Source organism: Idiotropiscis lumnitzeri, chromosome 13 (genome assembly GCF_059441095.1).
Source record: "Idiotropiscis lumnitzeri isolate Australia: NSW breed Sydney's pygmy pipehorse chromosome 13, RoL_Ilum_1.0, whole genome shotgun sequence".
NCBI lineage: Eukaryota > Metazoa > Chordata > Actinopteri > Syngnathiformes > Syngnathidae > Idiotropiscis > Idiotropiscis lumnitzeri.
The window spans coordinates 6,568,350-6,585,636 of record NC_142403.1 but is presented as its reverse complement, the minus strand read 5'-3'; the positions used below and the strand labels follow the sequence as shown (position 1 = coordinate 6,585,636).

The window sequence follows — 17,287 nt, the reverse complement described above, 5'->3', positions numbered from 1 at the left end:
TGACAAACATCTTGAAGCTCACACTGATTTGTTTCAGAAGAAACACATGGGAAACATTTGTCTCACTCAGATTAATCAGCATTCCAAATTGTAAAGTACTACTTGATTCCATTTTTTGCAGAAGTATTTTATTCAGCATCACACCAAGAGATACAATCAAAGAATTCTACATTTCATTCCAAAGCATTGCATAAACATTCAATGTTGTTCTGACTTGTAATCAGAGTAATCAAAAATTCAATTGTGCGGGAGAATTCAAAGCGTTATTAACTGCTGTCGTTCTCACTAATCCATTTGTTTGTCTGCTAATTGCTTATGAGAGAATCTTTGGTTACACACACCACAGCTCAATGATTACACACTGGTGTGTTTTCTCACATGTGCCACCAATTGTTGCTTTTGACCAACTTTGACACCGCAAAATGAGCATGAAAAGGGTCGTTCTCCGGTGTGTGTTCTCATGTGTCTCTCTAAATTACACTTTCGCGAGAAACTTTCCGCACAAACTGAGCAAGTAAAGGGTTTTTCTCCAGTGTGTGTTAACATATGTGCACTCACACCAGGCACGGAAGAAAATGTTCTACCGCAAGCTGAACAAGAAAATGGCTTTTCTCCGGTGTGTGTCCTAATGTGTTGTATGAGGCCGTTCTTAGTTGTAAGTCTTTTTCCACAAACTGAGCAGGAAAAACGTTGTTCTTCAGTGTGCACTCTCTTGTGTTTGGTCAGTAGCCATTTGTGAGTGAAACGTTTACCACAATGTGAACACAAACATTCTTTTTCTGGAGCGTGTATTCTCACATGACTCCTTATTGTGTCCTTTTTTGAGGATGTTTTACCACAAGATGTGCAGGAAAACATTTTCTCCCCTGTAGGTGTTATTTGTGTTGTCACATGTGTTTGCATGTGTACTTTTAAAAGTGACCGAAATTGGAAAGTTTGATGGCAAACGCGACAGGTAACTGGGGGCTGGCGGTCAAAAGTGCCAACATTACTCTCACCTTTAATGTCTTTTTTGCTCTCTAAAGAATGTTTTGCGTCATCACGGTCATCACTCCCAGAAGGGTGTGACTCTACATCTTCATTAGCACTCCTTTGGTTCCCTTCAGCTTTTATTGTTGAGCAGCTGCTTACAAACGGCACGTTTCTTTTGTCTTCTCTTTCATCGTGATCAAGCTGCGCACGTTCACGTTTCACATGAGTCAAAGAGCGCTTTGTGTTATCAGCCTCGTCCATTCCTTGAAGCTGCTCTTTCTCTTCTTTAATGTGTGAGGGCTCCGGCACCTCCTTCTTTACACTGACGCCCCACGCCTGCCAATCAAAAGGAGCTTTTTCTCTCCTTGCCAGCAGCTGATGGCCATCTGCAAGATGCAAAGAAAAAAACATACAACAGATAATTAGCATGTCATAGGTCATGTTCACGTCTATGTTACAAAACAAAAAGGTATTTTGGTCCTTCCTCACTTTGTTTGTGATGACAGTGCTGGGCTTCAGTGTCACACTTTGTGTCGACCATTGCGTCCTCTGATCTTTTACACCGATTGCCCTACTGATTGCACCAAGGTTCTTCCGCTTCAATGTGCGTGCGTGGCTGTGTTTGGTGATGTGCTCTGGGCCTGAGTGCTTGAAGGGGGCGGTCAATGCCGGTTTTATTTGCAGGCAATGAGAGGATATCTGCAGGACACAAAGAATACAAAAGAGATCATAGCTGGGATTATTTACATTATTTACATTCACCAAGTAATACATATCTGATATGCTGTACTGTACATGTTTATGTGGTTGATCACAAGTCCCCATGACCATATTTGATCATCCTATTATGGGGACTTCTGACCTGAGCATTTCTGACAAAATATGCATTCACAAGAACTGCCGAGAAGAAGTTCATGTGTTTGCGTTTTAATGAGTTGAGCAGCCTCCAAGGAATACAACCTGCGGAGGCACTTTCAAATAAAACATAACTTTGATATCATGTATCCCCTCGGTTCAGATACACGCACACTTTTTATTTTGGGGAACTTCTTGCATCAGCTGATTTGACACCAATAAAATCTTTTTCCAACCACCGGTGTGTCCCAGAAGTTTTTTTCCATCACCAATCCAGTCTTGCTTGGCGACCTGTCCGGAGGGAAGCAGGGCCAGATCTGCACATCAATAGCCGCATTGCAGGAATCAATTATAGGAAAGACAAAAAAAGACCCCAAAAAGATGAAGAAAAATGGCTTTGAGGAAACAGAATATTGGATGAGAGTAGCCTCAAAGAGAAAGGAGGGAGACAAGAAACAAAAAGAGCATGAGAATAAAATCAGAAAAGGAATGTGAAAAGAAAGATAGAGAATGTGTAGAAAAGAGAAAGCTACAATTAATGTTCTATAGAAAGGAGGATGATGAAACAGGACCAGTATTGAGAATGACAGAGAAAGTTGTTGAAGAAGGTAAAGAAGGGAGGGTGCAACTGCCCCCCTGCATCCTGAGTTCCCACCACATCCACATTATCAGGAAACGCCATATAGAATGACAACTAGACCAGATGGAACTGCATAGATAAGACAAAGAAACCAGGAAATTCATGGGAGCCATCAGTGTTCTCCTTTGTGTAAGTAAGTGAGTATAAATTAATAGATCATGTAACAGAGGATTTGAGTCCTTGAACAAAGAACGCAGACAGGCCAACTGCATCTTCACAACGTGCAAAAAATTAGGTAATTGGACGCAAAGTGGGTTTGAAACTGTGCATGAACAGATAATCCCTTATGGCATTCCGAAACAGGATGGCTGTTGATGTATTGTTGGATGAGAGAGGTGGTGTTTGTGCAGAATGTTGCACATTTATTCCCAACAACACAGCAGCGGGTGGTAGTCTGGCAGAGGCCATAGAGGTCTTAAGACTCTTAATGGTAAAAAGAAAGGACAACTGGTCTTGACGTCACCATGTGAAGTTCCTGGATGAATGCCTTTGCACAATACAGAGCCCTCGTGTCCTCAATTTGGTATCAATCGCTGTTTTTGCGGCATTCTTGACCGTGTGAGGATGCTGTTGTATTCCATGTATGTGTTCTCTCATTAACAGATTGATAATCACAGCATTATCGCCTATGGAGAACCAGATGGCTCAAATGTATCCTTTGCTTGGCCCTGATCAAGAAGGTAATGGCAATGATGAAAATAATGACATGGTTTATGACCTACTTGAATTGTTCCCAAACCCCGGGAACTGCGAATAATTAACATTGCCTCTGAGTGTAAATGAATTTTTTCATAAAAATGATCCTACAGTCAAAAATCTCACTGAAGTATCTGTTGTGTGGTGATGTGAGAATTTGAGTAAATACGTCATTTGTAGCGGTAACCAACACTGTCGTGACAATGGCCAACTATTACACACGAATGTGAGGTGGTTTAGCAAGGAACATGCTCTCAAGAGTCTGAGAAGAGGAATTCTACTACACTCTGGCGGGCATTAGGACCATGCCTCTCACCCAGCAGGCATCCCGTTTGGGGGCGTATTCATGTGAATGTTTGTTGGCGCGAATTTGTGATTGTGCGTTATTCTGTTATTGGCAGTCTTGGAACAAAGACGTGTTCACAGTCAGTCGTGTGTGCTCATTTCAACTGCCACAACACTATGATAATCACAGAGTCCTTTATTCGGACATGGTTGTCGAGAGAAATGGCGAGCGACTTGTTAATTTAACACACCTCAAGGTCCATTAAGGTCTTTAAATATCAAAACAACAACACCCATTTTTGAGATTGCATGGACATTACCGTCTTCTGCGCCATAGGTGCCCACTCATGCTGAATGAGGAAAACGCTCAATGTTCATAAAATACAAAAGATCGAGGCTATTGTTTAGATAGTTTCGGAGATTGGTCTGCACATGAATGTTGGTGGAGATTGGTCGTGGTTTTCTAACTTTAAGCTTACGGTGCCGAATGCAGCGCACTCGTGATTGGGCCGTTTAGTCACATGCGGAGTTGATGGAAATAGTTTTCCAACTTCCTCAAACAGCCAAAATGCTCTTTCCTTCCCGCGCAGCTATTTGAATAGGAAACAAGCAAATTCATCTTTTTTTAATTATTAAATCGTTTATTTTTTTGTTTTGAAAACGATACTGAATGCAAAACACAGGCCAGATAAATAAAATGGGGATTTTTTAAATTATTTGGTAGTTCCCGCGCGGTAGAGGGAATCCTCTGCTCCACGCCAAAAATATCACCATACGCAGAAGCATCTACTGTCGCAACCGACAACTACACCAAGTGAGCGTTATTCAACAGGAAATAAAAGTTTTCGCTTACCGCATGGACTTCAAACGCGACGCTGCCGTCTGCTGCTCTCCTCCAGGTCGAAGTGGCGAGAGCTTGGAGCCCAGATGAGAGAGGGGGAGCGAGAGAGAGAAAAAGAGAAAGAGAGAGAGAGAGAGAGAGAGAGCGAAAGAGAGAGACAGATTGACAATGCGCACGAGCGAGCGAACGAGAGACACTTTATAGTAGTACGGCGCTTAGCAAATTACAGTCACATTGAATTAAATTTTCCAAAATTTCACGTTTTCCCAAATTAAAAAGTGTTCCTTCTGCACCAGAAAGTCCTATTTATTCTCAGACTTGTGAGGATCGTTTCTTCCTTTTCTTCATCCACTTTCTTAGTTTTTCTTTCTTTAAGTATTGATGAAGTCTGAACTGACCCATCTAAAAGTTTTTTAAATCATTTGAAAACAATTCAAAGTTCAGTTAGCAGTAATTCTTGATTAAATGTGTGTTTGAGAACCGACATTGTAACGAGTTACTGGACTTGGTAACTGTAATAATATTACAAATAAATTAAGAGTAACTGATAAGAAACCAGTTTTTAGAACACCCTAGGTGTTGACAAACTGGACCAAATTTTCTAAAATGAGGTTATTAGGTAGTAAAACAAAACCCAGGGATACGCTGCAGTGTAGAGATTGGAAGTTCATCGAAACACAGGATCCTGATAAAACTCAGTATTTAGACACATGGATAACTGAAGATGACTTTAATGGTCAGTTAAATACACAGAAAATAGCCGCAATGCAGGAATCAATCATAGGAAAGAGCATGAAAATAAAATCAGAAAAGGAATGTGAAAAGAAAGATAGAGAATGTGGAGAAAAGATAAAGGTACAATTAATGTTCCGTAGAAAGGATGATGATTAGATAAAGAAGGGAGGGTGCAACTGCCCCCCTGTATCCTGAGTTACCACCACATCCACATTATCAGGAAACGCCATATAGAATGACAACTAGACCAGATGGAACTGCATAGATAAGACCCCCCCCCCAAAAAAAAACAAAACAAAAAAAAAACGCACACATCAGTGTGTTACGTTGCATTTCTGGCAGAGGCTGCACTGCGCATATATACATTTAGGAGAGATATCCGTTGAAATGAAGGACTTATTATTGGCCAAATATAAAGATAGATTGCGTTGCTGTTATTATTGTTTGTAGCTGTTCAGTGTTGAGAACTGTGTGTGTCGTTTTGTGGGCCCGTGTATACGTTTGTGCGTCTGTCTGTGTGTCAAAATGTCAGGAAGAGTGATAAAAGTGGTTGAAATTGTGCTAAAAGGATTGATGAAGTAGGGATAAAATGGAATCAATGATTAGTAACCAACGGAAGGATACTTTTGAGTGAGTTTTATTCATCCACTTTCTTAGTTTTTCTTTCTTTAAGTCACTGATTACATTTCAATGTATTACAGTTGCCTAAATAATTGTTGCACTCAAAACCACACGCCAAGACCAAGACATTCTTTCGACCAGAACTCACCAAGACAACGACTTTGTGGAGACGATAGACCGTCAACTACAAAACCAAAATAAGCAGAGACTGTGACAAGCTCATACAAATAAAATTAAAAGCCATCACAATGTTGAACCGGTAAAGAACATTCTCTCTGAATTTTAATGATCTTTTAAATACATTTGACTTCCCAAAACACAGTGTCTGTAGCTCTTTCATAGCATTAGATGCAAATCTCTAAAATCACCCCCACCCCCCCAAACGAAATTCTAGCAGGCTTACAAAATCTCAACAGGATGTGTGACTCCTCCCCTGGTGAGGTGTTACGGCCCCCAGGCCAACCCAGGATATGCTGAAGAAACTCGGATGGAGGGATGTCAAATTAATTGCTAATATCTGCAATAAATGCTTTAATTTATTTGCTGCAGAGCTGACCAAAGCGTCCATTACTCAGCACTGTATGTTTAATCACAGTCTCCTTCTTTCATCTTGATCAAACCAACAAAAGAGGAGATAGCGCCCATCAGTCCCACAAGCCAATCAGGGAATCGTCCTGCCCACAGGAAGCCATCAGGCATCCAATGAATGGCGTTACTGAGGTCTGCCATACATCCAAGGATCGAAAGCAGCTCCGCTTGCATCTGCCTATGGATCTGACAGTGGCTGTGGAAAAGATAAGTTTAGAAAAAAATATAATCTCACATCCTGTCCTTCTTTACTCTAATCAGGGGAGATAATAAAAAGATGTAGACACAGAACCTGCTCCCATCTTTGTCACGTCTCCTTAACTGCCTCCTGAGCAGCATCAGAAGTCTGAGTGACCTGAAGAACACAAAAGTAGCATCACAAATGAACTTTTAATGTGTGCAATTTACAAGTGGCAGTGGAGATCGCTAATCGATAATACTTTTGCCAGTCGGAAGCATGTGTGAAGTCATGGTAAGTCATAAGGGCGTATGACCGAAGAATAGCAGAGAGTCAACTTCACCTGAGTATCCCCAGCAGCAGCGAGGTTCCCCACAGCACTGTGCTGACGAGCCACCATCTGTCAGACTTCACTCCAACGAGGTGTGCATCAGCGGCCCAGGCCACGTGTTCACACGGGTAATAGAGCTGATCGGCCACATTCGTGAGCACTGATATCCAGCGCAAGATTCCATCTTTCTCCTTCAGACAACATGGAGCATGTGTTGGTGGTGGCATTCAAGCAAATATGCATCCATCCATTTTTCTCATGAGTATTTTGGGAGGGCTGGAGTCAATATCACAGCTAAATTTTGGTGAGAGGTATGGCAACCAGGTAAGCATTGATTTACAGTGTATTGTTTATTTATTATCCATTTTAAGGTCCATGCACTCGTACATGCAGTGTATTTTTATATCCACTATTATGAACATTTTAGTAATTCTCTTAAATAACTATGAGGGAATTGGAGACTAAAGAAGTGACCAGTCTTTGTGTTGAAATTCCAATGTAAATGAAATGCTGCCCAGGGGGACAAAAGGCCCATCGTGTATTTAGGTGTGAAGCACTCGAGGTGATAGAGCCGTCTGGATGGCACCAAAAGGCCACTTTAAAGAGCAACTACGTCTGCTCTCACCGTCGGGGGCTTCGGGGGCAAAATTGAAGACTAGAAGAATAAGAATGCATAAAATTAGATATTCATGTCCTGTGTGGCCATACCCTATAAGAAGGGAAGGCCGGAGAGAGGGGAACACCTTTCCCTTTTTCTTTTTGGGGAGACTTCTTTTGTCATCAGCATGTGACGAGAATAAAACCTCTTTCTGCTGTTACACTTTAAAGTCAAATTTGAACAATGAGTATAATTAAGATGCATGAATATAGTTAATACTGGAAAACGATTTCTATTTTGTGTTACTAATCTTAATGTGAAAAATGTATAAAAATATTGCAGATGCTATTGAGTAGAATTTTGCAGTTAGTAGTATGAGTAATAGACAGGTGTCAACTAATGCACAGCTTTTCTTTTAACCACTTCACTTTATTTGCAAGATCTGTTAGAAGAAGAAAAAGACACCTTGGCTCCAAATCCGTAACTGCGGGAATAAGCCAGCATTGACAGATCATCGAACAGCCTCAGCACTATCCTGCAGTGGCTTAGCTGAGCAGAAAACAGCAGCAGACTTTTCCCAAGGTTGTGGGACGAAGTCTCTGACACTGCCTTGCGTGAAAGAATGCCTCCGACCAGCTGGGAGCCATAGCAGAGTGTCCTGATCTGTAAGCAGAGAAAACGCCATGTCAGAAATGAGAACAATTCAGTGACAGCTTATATTTTATTTTTTTATATTCTTCACAGGATTTTTTTTAACAAACATCATTTTGTTGAATACGTATTTACAGGTCAGGGATGAAAATAAAAACATTTACAGTAGCATAGTCCTTTTAAGTTGGAATAACAGTGGTGACCACTAGATGGCTAGCATCACTTAAGAACGCCTACAACCCCAAGACTATTCTCAAATTTCCCCATTGTGGGACTAATAAAGGACATCTTATCTTATCTTATTTATCTAGCAGAGCAGAAGATAGTGGGTCTGGCAAGAAGCCAGGACCAAATTAAGTCAAGAAAATTGTGTCTTTCAGATAAAACAAGAAGGAGGTAATATGTTCACCAAATTTAAACATAAACCTATCTACCTAGTTTACTTAGACACACGATCAGCCATTAAGGTTTCAACATAATTCACCTCTACAACACCGAGGTCAAATGTACACAAACAGCAATCTGGTTAGGACGTGTGCCGTCCTATGTGGCCAATCAGTTGCAGTCATCGCTGTTATATATTACTTTGATAAAACATAACACAGACTAAATATATTGGTTTGTATACAGTCTTACCTCAAATAGGGGCTCAGTTAATCAACATGTCCATGCTTTATTTAAAATAAGCAGCTTTTTTTAAGCCTATCCGGAAGAAAAATATTACACTGGAATTTCCTTATTTATTTATTTAATGGCATCTGGAACAATGTGCATGATAGACGTAGCGGTGGTATTTTAAATCATAATATATATATATTTTGACCCCTGTCATTCATCAATTTTCTAGGTGATACTGCTAATAATATAATTCTACAATAAAATAATGGCATCGTAATACATGTAATAACTGTAACACACACACAGTTATTATCTCTTTGTGAGAAATGCTAAACATCTATTACATCACACACTTAACGTTAATGTTTACATTTAGACCAGTCGGTTTTTGGCTCTGTTTCCATTTTAATGCTGCTCATTTCATTCCTTCAGTCGATTGGGAAGAGTTGACATGTAGAAAAATGTCGTTCTTTGATCGTGCAATGTTATCAATTAAATGAATGACAATAAACAAGTCTATCATCCATCGTTATTAAATATACAAGTTTATTTGTAAAATGTATAGGTAATTAATGCAGACCGATGTTGTTATTGTTATTAATCTTACCATATCAACCTGATCATCACACAGTTCACATAATAGTAAATTCGAGTTACAGAACAACTTAGGTGAGGCTTTTACATTATATGGATTAAAAAGGTCTCATCACAGGTGTCAAGCGGTTACAGCAGTTATTTCCTGTGCAGATAATACTCACGACTTTATCTCTTCCCCTGTAGGACTCGAGCACACGAACAAGGAATTCGACAGAATGCTGCATGACTGACACTGACACATATACACGATACTGTCAAAAAATAAACAAAGTCCACGAGACTGTCATGCTTTTGTGTAAAACATCCTTAACTTTGCATGTTTTGTGTTGGACTTCGACCGCGAAACACTTCAGACTCAACTAGTCGATCCCCGAGCTTCTCGAGCTCTTCTTTCATGTTTAATCAGACGCGCAAGTCACTACTGCCCTCTCACGTACAAATCGTTTATTGTTTAACGGCCCGGTTAAGATGATTTGATTACAGTTACTTTAACTGATATTAGTAGTTTTATTACTATTATAATTATTGTTGTTTTATTTATAAGTATAATTATTAATGTTTTTTATTTTTTCATTAATATTTGTAAAGTACTAACGTTTTTGGGCCGCATTATCTTTATTCAAAACGTCAATTAGACACTACAAAGTAGTTGGGTCATCTCTTAACAGTGTCAAAAAATAGTGAGCAATGCTTTTCCAGTACACTTTAGTTTAATGGCTTGAATTCAAGTGCAAGCATATCACGAAAAAAATAGTTTACTTAAATAAGAGGGTTTATTTGAAATGATCTCAGAGGTCAAGCCAATCAAAATCTACAAGAATAGTGTGTACATTATGTACAATAACTTTCAGTGATATTTTTTTCTCATTTGATAGACTATATGGCACTTCTTTAACAAGCAGTTCTGGTTCTCAGGTTGATTTAGTTTTGCTTTACTGTAGTCTGTTTCCATCCATTTATTCTCCCACGCCTGTATGCATTTCTTTATCTGTGTTTGGTTTGACATGGTTTAATAATCAGTAGCCGCATAGTCGTTGTCATGTGGTTCTGAAAGAGAATAGAAGATAGGTGATGAGAAAATACAATTCTGCAGTAAATCATTGTTGTCATTTAAGGACACACATAACTCACCGCTGATATAATCAACATCGTCATAAATGTCCCATTCCCTACAAATGAAGATATTTCTTTTCATTAGTATTTTTCATTTAATCTCCACACCATCCATTGACTACTTCAGTATCAATAACTTTTTTTTTTCAAGGAACAATAATTAATCAAGGTTATATTGCACGTGTTACAAGATCAGCATGAATGAAAATTAAAACAACAACAACAAAAAAAGAAAGTTTAACTCACATCGGAACAAGATGCTTTCTGGATACATATCCACCTGTAAGAAATAACACAAGAAACACCTTAGAATAACCTCTGTTTTCAGCAAATGTTGACAATGTGCAATGAACTTTCTACATTATAATCTATTCATCTTTTAGAAAATGAACACAAAAAAACAAATACATGTGAACAAAAGGTGTCAGCATATCATCCAGTAAATATGATTTGACATTCATGCACATATACAGTGCATGTAATTTTCCAAATATTTTAGCTAATTTAACAATCATTCTGCCCGCTAACTTTTCTAGGATCTTCACAGTAGTAATGTTACAATGTTTGTATTGTTACGATTCAAATGTCTTTCTCAATGATCTGAACACAAAATTCAGGGTCATTTAACACAACACACTCAGTAATAACAAGCCCAAAAGTGATATATTCACTTACATTTTCCTGATGTGCGGTTGTGGCACAGAGCTTTCTTGCTGTTGGTGAACTGGATGACATCCAGAATATCACCCTGAGACACGTGGAGGTCCTTCCCTCCTGGCTTCTTCACAACACCGTTAGGATCCATCATCACGGTCTGCATCACTCTGAGTGGACCCTCATACTGACACGTTAAGCACACGGATTTATCAAATTATTATCCATTCTTAAAAAGCAGAATAAGTAAAACAACACTCCTCACACCACATTTTGGCGTAATATATTTAAATGGCCAATAATAAAACTTTGAGTAATGAAAAAATGTAAGACAACACATACCTTGAATTTTTTCCTTAGCTGCTTTTCCACGTTGGCGTCTATACTGTAAAAGAGGCAATATATTTTGGAAGTTATTTATAAATTGAGTAAATTCCATCTGACATTATCAAGGGTCAGGCTGGCGCCATGAGGACAATTTTATAATCTGATTCTAAAAGAAACAGTCCCATTGCTCATATAGCTTTATGCTAAATTCCTGATTCCTAAAGGCCCCGGGCAGATTAATTAGTTTTGATTGGACAAAACAAAAATACAAGTAGGAGACACACTACAAAATGAACAGAATATACAGTCGAAAATAAATGAATGCAATTATATAGAACAAATATTAGATTGTAAATACAGATCTGCGTGTTTCGGCCAGCAAAGAAAGCCTTGCTGACCCCGACGGACTTCCATTGTCATTTACAGTAGCGTTCTTAAATCATCAAGTTGCCAATTGTAGCATGCCCTACTAAGTAGGAAGTTTGCACTAAAAATAAAAGCACATAGCTTAAACCGGAAGTAGCACTAATCAGAGCAAATTTCAAATCAATTAAAATCTAATAAAGAAAATCACTGCAGCTGTTCCGAAAATATGAATATGGTTAGTCCGCGATCCGTGTGAGGATAAGTGGTACAGATAATGGATGGTTTGTTACACCGACAACATACTCTCAAAGTTCAAGATTTATTGTTTTATGCTACCATAAACGCATACAAAACACAACACTTGTGCCAATAGCTGTAAAATGCCACTAGATTGCAGTATTGCTCTGCAAATGCCTTCCTGTTACTTTGGCAGATCTTTTCAAAGGTAATTTTTGTTTTAGAGTGGTTAACGTTTGTTATACTAGCATGACATTTAAATGTTAGTTATAATATAAACTGGGCAAAAGATAAATATTTGCTGACAGAGACATGATGAGCATGGCACAAATAAAGTCACGCCTTCAATTCACATTTTCAAAAGGAAAATCAGATTGTGTATGTCGTTGGGTGTCCCACTGAAATTCAAAACATGAAGGGGAAATCAAATAAACTACTTCTATCTTCTTGGGTTGAGAGCAAAAACACATGGACAAGAATGAAACTGCAGTTCCACTATACTGTAAAAAATGGGGAGTGATATTTACTTGAAAAAAATCTAGGAAAGGTTTTTCACTCAGACATTCCAAGTACATTCTAAAAGAAGAGTTTTTGAGTAAATGTCACTAGTTTAACAATTTTAAAAAGGCCCCTCAGGGGAAGCTTGCTTTTACTTTTTCACGCAGCTCATTTCATACACAAGGCTACTCAATGAGATTGAGGATCGAACCGACAACCTCCAGAGTTGGAGACTTGCGACTTTGGATGAGGATATTGCTGGCATCTCCAAAAGGAGGCCAAAAACGACGCTTTGGTAGGATTCCGAGGTTTGCACCTGACATCAATAATATACTAACGGGCTGTAGCAGTGGCATGGCTCAGGTGTTGAGTTGCCGTCTCCCAGCTTTGAGGTAATGGGTTTGATCCTCTACCACGTTGAGCTCCTTGGTGTATGAAATGTGTGTATAAATCCATAAAGTGTGTTCAACCTTGGAGTGACTTTTAAAATTAAATGAACTTGTAAAATGTTCTAAAAACGTTTCTTGTAAAATTTACTACCAGTAAATATCAGTCCCAATTTTTTTAACAGTGGTTGCTCCACCAATCATTTCCAGTTTCATTGAACAACGAAATAAATTAATATTATACCTAATTACTGGTGGTGGTGGTGGCGGAAAATCCTCAGTAGATAGATCTGAGAACACAAAGAAAATGATGTCCTTAAAAATGTTAACATGCTGTGTCTTTAAATTCTGAACTTTAATTCATTCTGAGTAACTCCTTTGATGGTAATCACTTACCTTGACTGTGACTCAAACTGCAAAAATGAAGAAAGAAACATGTGAATTGAAAGTGTCCGAAAGTGTGGTGCAGTTTCTCAGGCGCACAAAAAAGGTTGCCGGCTATTTAGTCGGAGTATTTTTTAGGTTACAATACTGCGGGATATAGAGATGACACGACACCTGCTATCAAATCCCATGTGCTGTTGTGGATCGGGAGGAGGTGGCGGTAAAGTTGATGCCTGTGTTCTTCTGGAGTGGAAAAATTTACGCTTCAGTTCCTCAGATTCAACATCCACGCATGCGTTACTGATGTAGCCGTCTACAATAGAGAAACAAGATGCTCTGATGAGTTACCATCGATCGTCAGTAACCAGTTCACCAGAGACCAACCATTTACTTACTAAAACTAGACACAAATTATGGAAAATCAGCACACATACAATTGTTACTCCTTTTTCTCTCATGCGAGAGCATTATAATAAGTAGATGAAATGTAAAAACGCATCAAACAATCACTATAAGCCACAAAAAAAAAGAATTCTGCAATATTATTCTTGCAGGTGTCATATGAAGCTCACACTTTCCATCCAGGGAGCGAGCCAACCACTTGCCCTCTGGGTTATTCTTCACTCGGAGGATCTCCACACTTTCGCCTTGGTGCACCCTGAGGTCCAGTTTGCCTCCACCGTACCAGTCGTGACGAGCTCTGGCCGTGTGTAGAATTTCTTCCTCAGCATGTAGCTAGAGATGAACAGAAGACACGGATCTTGATTTTTTGGCTTCAGTGTTTGTGTTTTTGATGGGTGGATGTTCCATACAAGGATGGATATCATTCAATGATTACCTGGAATATTCTCCTGAGCTCATTTGGTCTTTTCTGCTCATGGACTCTCTTTTCAGCATCAGAGTCCACACTCACTTGGTCGCTGTATCATTCAATATTTGTTCAATATTGAAATGGCAGTGATGGAAAAATATTTTTTACCACATTTTTTGATTCACTGGGGAATATTTAAAGCGTAAACTTACTCATCAATATGCTGGTACATGTCATATTCATCCTACAAGACAGATTGTGTACATTTTAAAATCAAAATAAGCACTTCCCAATATATAACTCATGCCACAAAAGATATTATTGCACAGATTTGGGAAATGTTCATATGTGAAAATTCTCAGATTAATTCATTCAGAAAATGATTTGACCTCACAGGTCTTTACTTCAGATATTTATATGTATATATTTTTAAAATTTCCAATCACAACTTTTTACCGTCACACTGTCTGTCCAACGTGAGCTGTTGTTGCCCCTGAATTCTGAAAAATACACATAGAAAATAAAATAAAAATGACAATTCGTTAAAAAAACTGAAATATAACTGAAAACAATAACTAAAGCTAATTGTAGCAAAAATGTCCTTCATTTTTATCTTTGTCTAATAATATAACACCTGAGCTTTCAGGGTTATTTAAATATATTTTTTTTCGGTATTGCTTTTCATCCACAAGCGCAGAAGAAGGAAAGTCGAACCGTTGTTTGAGAGTTGTAGTTTACTTTACTTTATTACACAATTTTTAGCACCATTTTCTATCATCTGGTATTCGACAAATACTCCATATATTATAAAAAAATAATAATACTACCAAAATAAATACAAAAAAATAAATAAAAACAAAGCATTGTGCGGAAAAAAAGAATAATAAAAATAAACTTCCTGCAAAAACGAATGAAAGCAAACTGAAAGTGAAAAAAAGTCAAAATGAAACATAAACTAACTATAATAAAAAAACTCGAACTCTAACTCTTGGTTGTACTTATTTTTGTTGCCAGGTAATGACTGTGTTATGAGTCATTTTCAGGAACTTACAGTACTTGGTAATACGAGCTGTAAGCAGACCACATTAAAATGTCACTTCTTCACTGTTGCTCCAGAGCATTTCAAAAATGTCGGATATCACTTGTCGGATACTTTATGTTTATGTCCTTTATCCAGCAGGTATACACTGACCTTCTCTTGTACTCAAAGCAGGAAGTTGCCTAGCTCGCTGAGTGACATTCAGGAATTGCTGCAGCTCAACGTTGTGTGGTCGTTTGGGTTTCAAGGGAAGGGGTCCCTCGGGGAGAAGTGGCTTCCTCAAAGGAATGACATTGCTTGTGCTTCTCAGTCGCGGTTGGAAGGGAGTTAATGTTGGAGCTGGAGGGGGGACTTTGGTACCTGCAGCCCCCTTCAGAATCATATTTTCTAGCATCTCACCGGCCTGTTTAATCTTATTACCACGTGAAGACTGGACCAATGTTCTGACTCCTGTATGGGAAGGTGAGTGAGGGAAAAAAAATGGCCTGGAGGAGGAGGAGGCTGTCACCGTTAGATCTGGATCATCCACATGTGGAAGTACCGTAGGAGACACTTTAGGCCGGAAAATGTCCTTCTCTGCATTGGATGGTTTCGCTCTGACAACACCAGGCCGTGGAGATTTTGGAGAATTGCTGTCCCTGGAATTGCTGCTGGTGTGTGACACACTGGTGCTGCTGCTGAACCTGGCCCTCAAAGCCTTCACGTCAATGTTGTCTCCCTGATGACAGCAAGGCAAGACACATTTGATTCTCAAGCAGGATGGTACTAGTTGTATGGATGCCTGCCAGTGCACTGAAGCCAGCAAACGCGTCATAAGTCAAAATCTTTAACTGCCCTGAACATACACCCAGTACCAAAATTGCATCCGGGAAAAAAAAAAAGAAAGTTCATACTAGTACATTAAAACTCTGACGGATTGAATACTGAATAGACAAACTCTTAGTTTGGTGGTCGTACAATTTGCAATCCGAACTAATCGACCCTTTTGCACATGCTCAACAAATCAATTGCACATTTTATAAATATGTGGTTTCATTTCTCTCACGTCCCAAAAACACACTGCAATTTGAAATGGATATGTTTCCTTTTTTTGCCCACTTTTTTGACACATGACCCAATTCAAAACCAGACACACAGGTAGGAAACGAGATGGCCATTAACAAAACTTCTGAGTTTTGTTGGCATTATAGAGGATGATTACGTGTTAAAGTGTCAGCTGACCTCCAAATTAATAGAAGAGGTAAATAAGGTCCAGTATCGAGGATCTTTTGAGTGAACACCTAAAAGTTGTAACCTTTAGAGAGTGTGAAGGAAGTGTACGCAACCACACACTTCTTTACCTCAGCCAGCATCCTGCTCTGGTTGCTATAGTTACGTAGGTGTTTGCTGGAACTGCTGCACCAAAAAGCTGCAAAATTCACTGCTTACATAGAAAAAAGGAAACCGATACTGACTTTGCTGGCAGTTTACTTCAACATGCAGTTTTAAGGCTTAAGTTCGATTGGATGGACTCACCGGACACTTCATTAGGGACAGCTCCACTATAAGATGAAAGTGAGCGCCGTATCAAACATCCTATTTTTACAATGTTGGGATTTCTTGTGGTACTGAAATTATTTTCATCAGCCCAAAAGATGTTTCTCATGCAGTGTTTTGGTTCAGTTAAAATATGATGCAGTGCTGGACTACCGTATTCTCATGTGTGTGAGCATATTGCTTTACTTACTTTAAATGAGGTAAACCTAGCAATAAATTGCTCTCGTTAGACTGGCCTTTAGATATGTCATTCTAAATAAATAATAAACTTTTTAAATAAGAGAAAATCCTGGACAAATCACAAAAAACACATTTAAGCAAGAAATCTATAAATGTTTTTAAAGCTTTTGGTGAGGATTTTCAACCAAATCAATCAGGTAAAACACCCCTTTTGTATTATAGGAACATTGTGAAGTGCTCTTACCATAATTCTGTTTAGTGATTCAAAAAGTCTCAGAGCAGGTTGACGGCAAAGCGCTCCATGTTGGTGTTTGCAGGCAAATGCGACCTGTCTCAGTGCACTTGTTGAAAACCAGGAAGTGACAAACACAAAGCATGTGCAGTGCCATAACATAGATTAAAAAAATTAATGAATAAACAAACACACTTTAACAGGGAGCAAACATTTTCTGAACTGTTCAATCAACTCAATTATTGGCGTTTGCATATGTAAAACAAAACAAGTTATTACATTATAATAATTATTTTATTGTTTAAAATAAGGTCACAT

At 38.7% G+C, this 17,287-nt stretch overlaps 3 protein-coding genes across 3 annotated transcripts; all 3 read right to left on the bottom strand.

Annotated features, from left to right (window-relative positions):
* Positions 1-173: 173 nt before the first annotated feature.
* Positions 174-4,450, bottom strand: LOC148324166 (uncharacterized). The gene is made up of 3 exons (XM_088313692.1): positions 4,302-4,450; positions 1,462-1,671; positions 174-1,358 (listed from the first exon to the last, which is right to left on the bottom strand). The coding sequence occupies exons 2-3, from the start codon at positions 1,511-1,513 to the stop codon at positions 355-357; spliced, it is 1,056 nt and encodes a 351-aa protein (XP_088169818.1). The 5' UTR covers positions 1,514-1,671; positions 4,302-4,450; the 3' UTR covers positions 174-354.
* A 1,446-nt stretch (positions 4,451-5,896) lies between these two features.
* On the bottom strand, positions 5,897-9,574 carry pex11g (peroxisomal biogenesis factor 11 gamma). Its single transcript, XM_088313209.1, has 5 exons — positions 9,368-9,574; positions 7,806-8,003; positions 6,755-6,933; positions 6,526-6,588; positions 5,897-6,429 (listed from the first exon to the last, which is right to left on the bottom strand). The coding sequence occupies exons 1-5, from the start codon at positions 9,428-9,430 to the stop codon at positions 6,231-6,233; spliced, it is 702 nt and encodes a 233-aa protein (XP_088169335.1). The 5' UTR covers positions 9,431-9,574; the 3' UTR covers positions 5,897-6,230.
* Positions 9,575-9,757: 183 nt separating this feature from the next.
* On the bottom strand, positions 9,758-17,046 carry LOC148324164 (uncharacterized). Its single transcript, XM_088313526.1, has 15 exons — positions 16,982-17,046; positions 15,175-15,739; positions 14,439-14,482; positions 14,195-14,226; positions 14,010-14,091; positions 13,744-13,906; positions 13,307-13,484; positions 13,184-13,200; positions 13,032-13,077; positions 12,613-12,717; positions 11,316-11,358; positions 10,995-11,160; positions 10,566-10,599; positions 10,338-10,375; positions 9,758-10,253 (listed from the first exon to the last, which is right to left on the bottom strand). The coding sequence occupies exons 1-15, from the start codon at positions 16,982-16,984 to the stop codon at positions 10,216-10,218; spliced, it is 1,554 nt and encodes a 517-aa protein (XP_088169652.1). The 5' UTR covers positions 16,985-17,046; the 3' UTR covers positions 9,758-10,215.
* Positions 17,047-17,287: the final 241 nt, after the last annotated feature.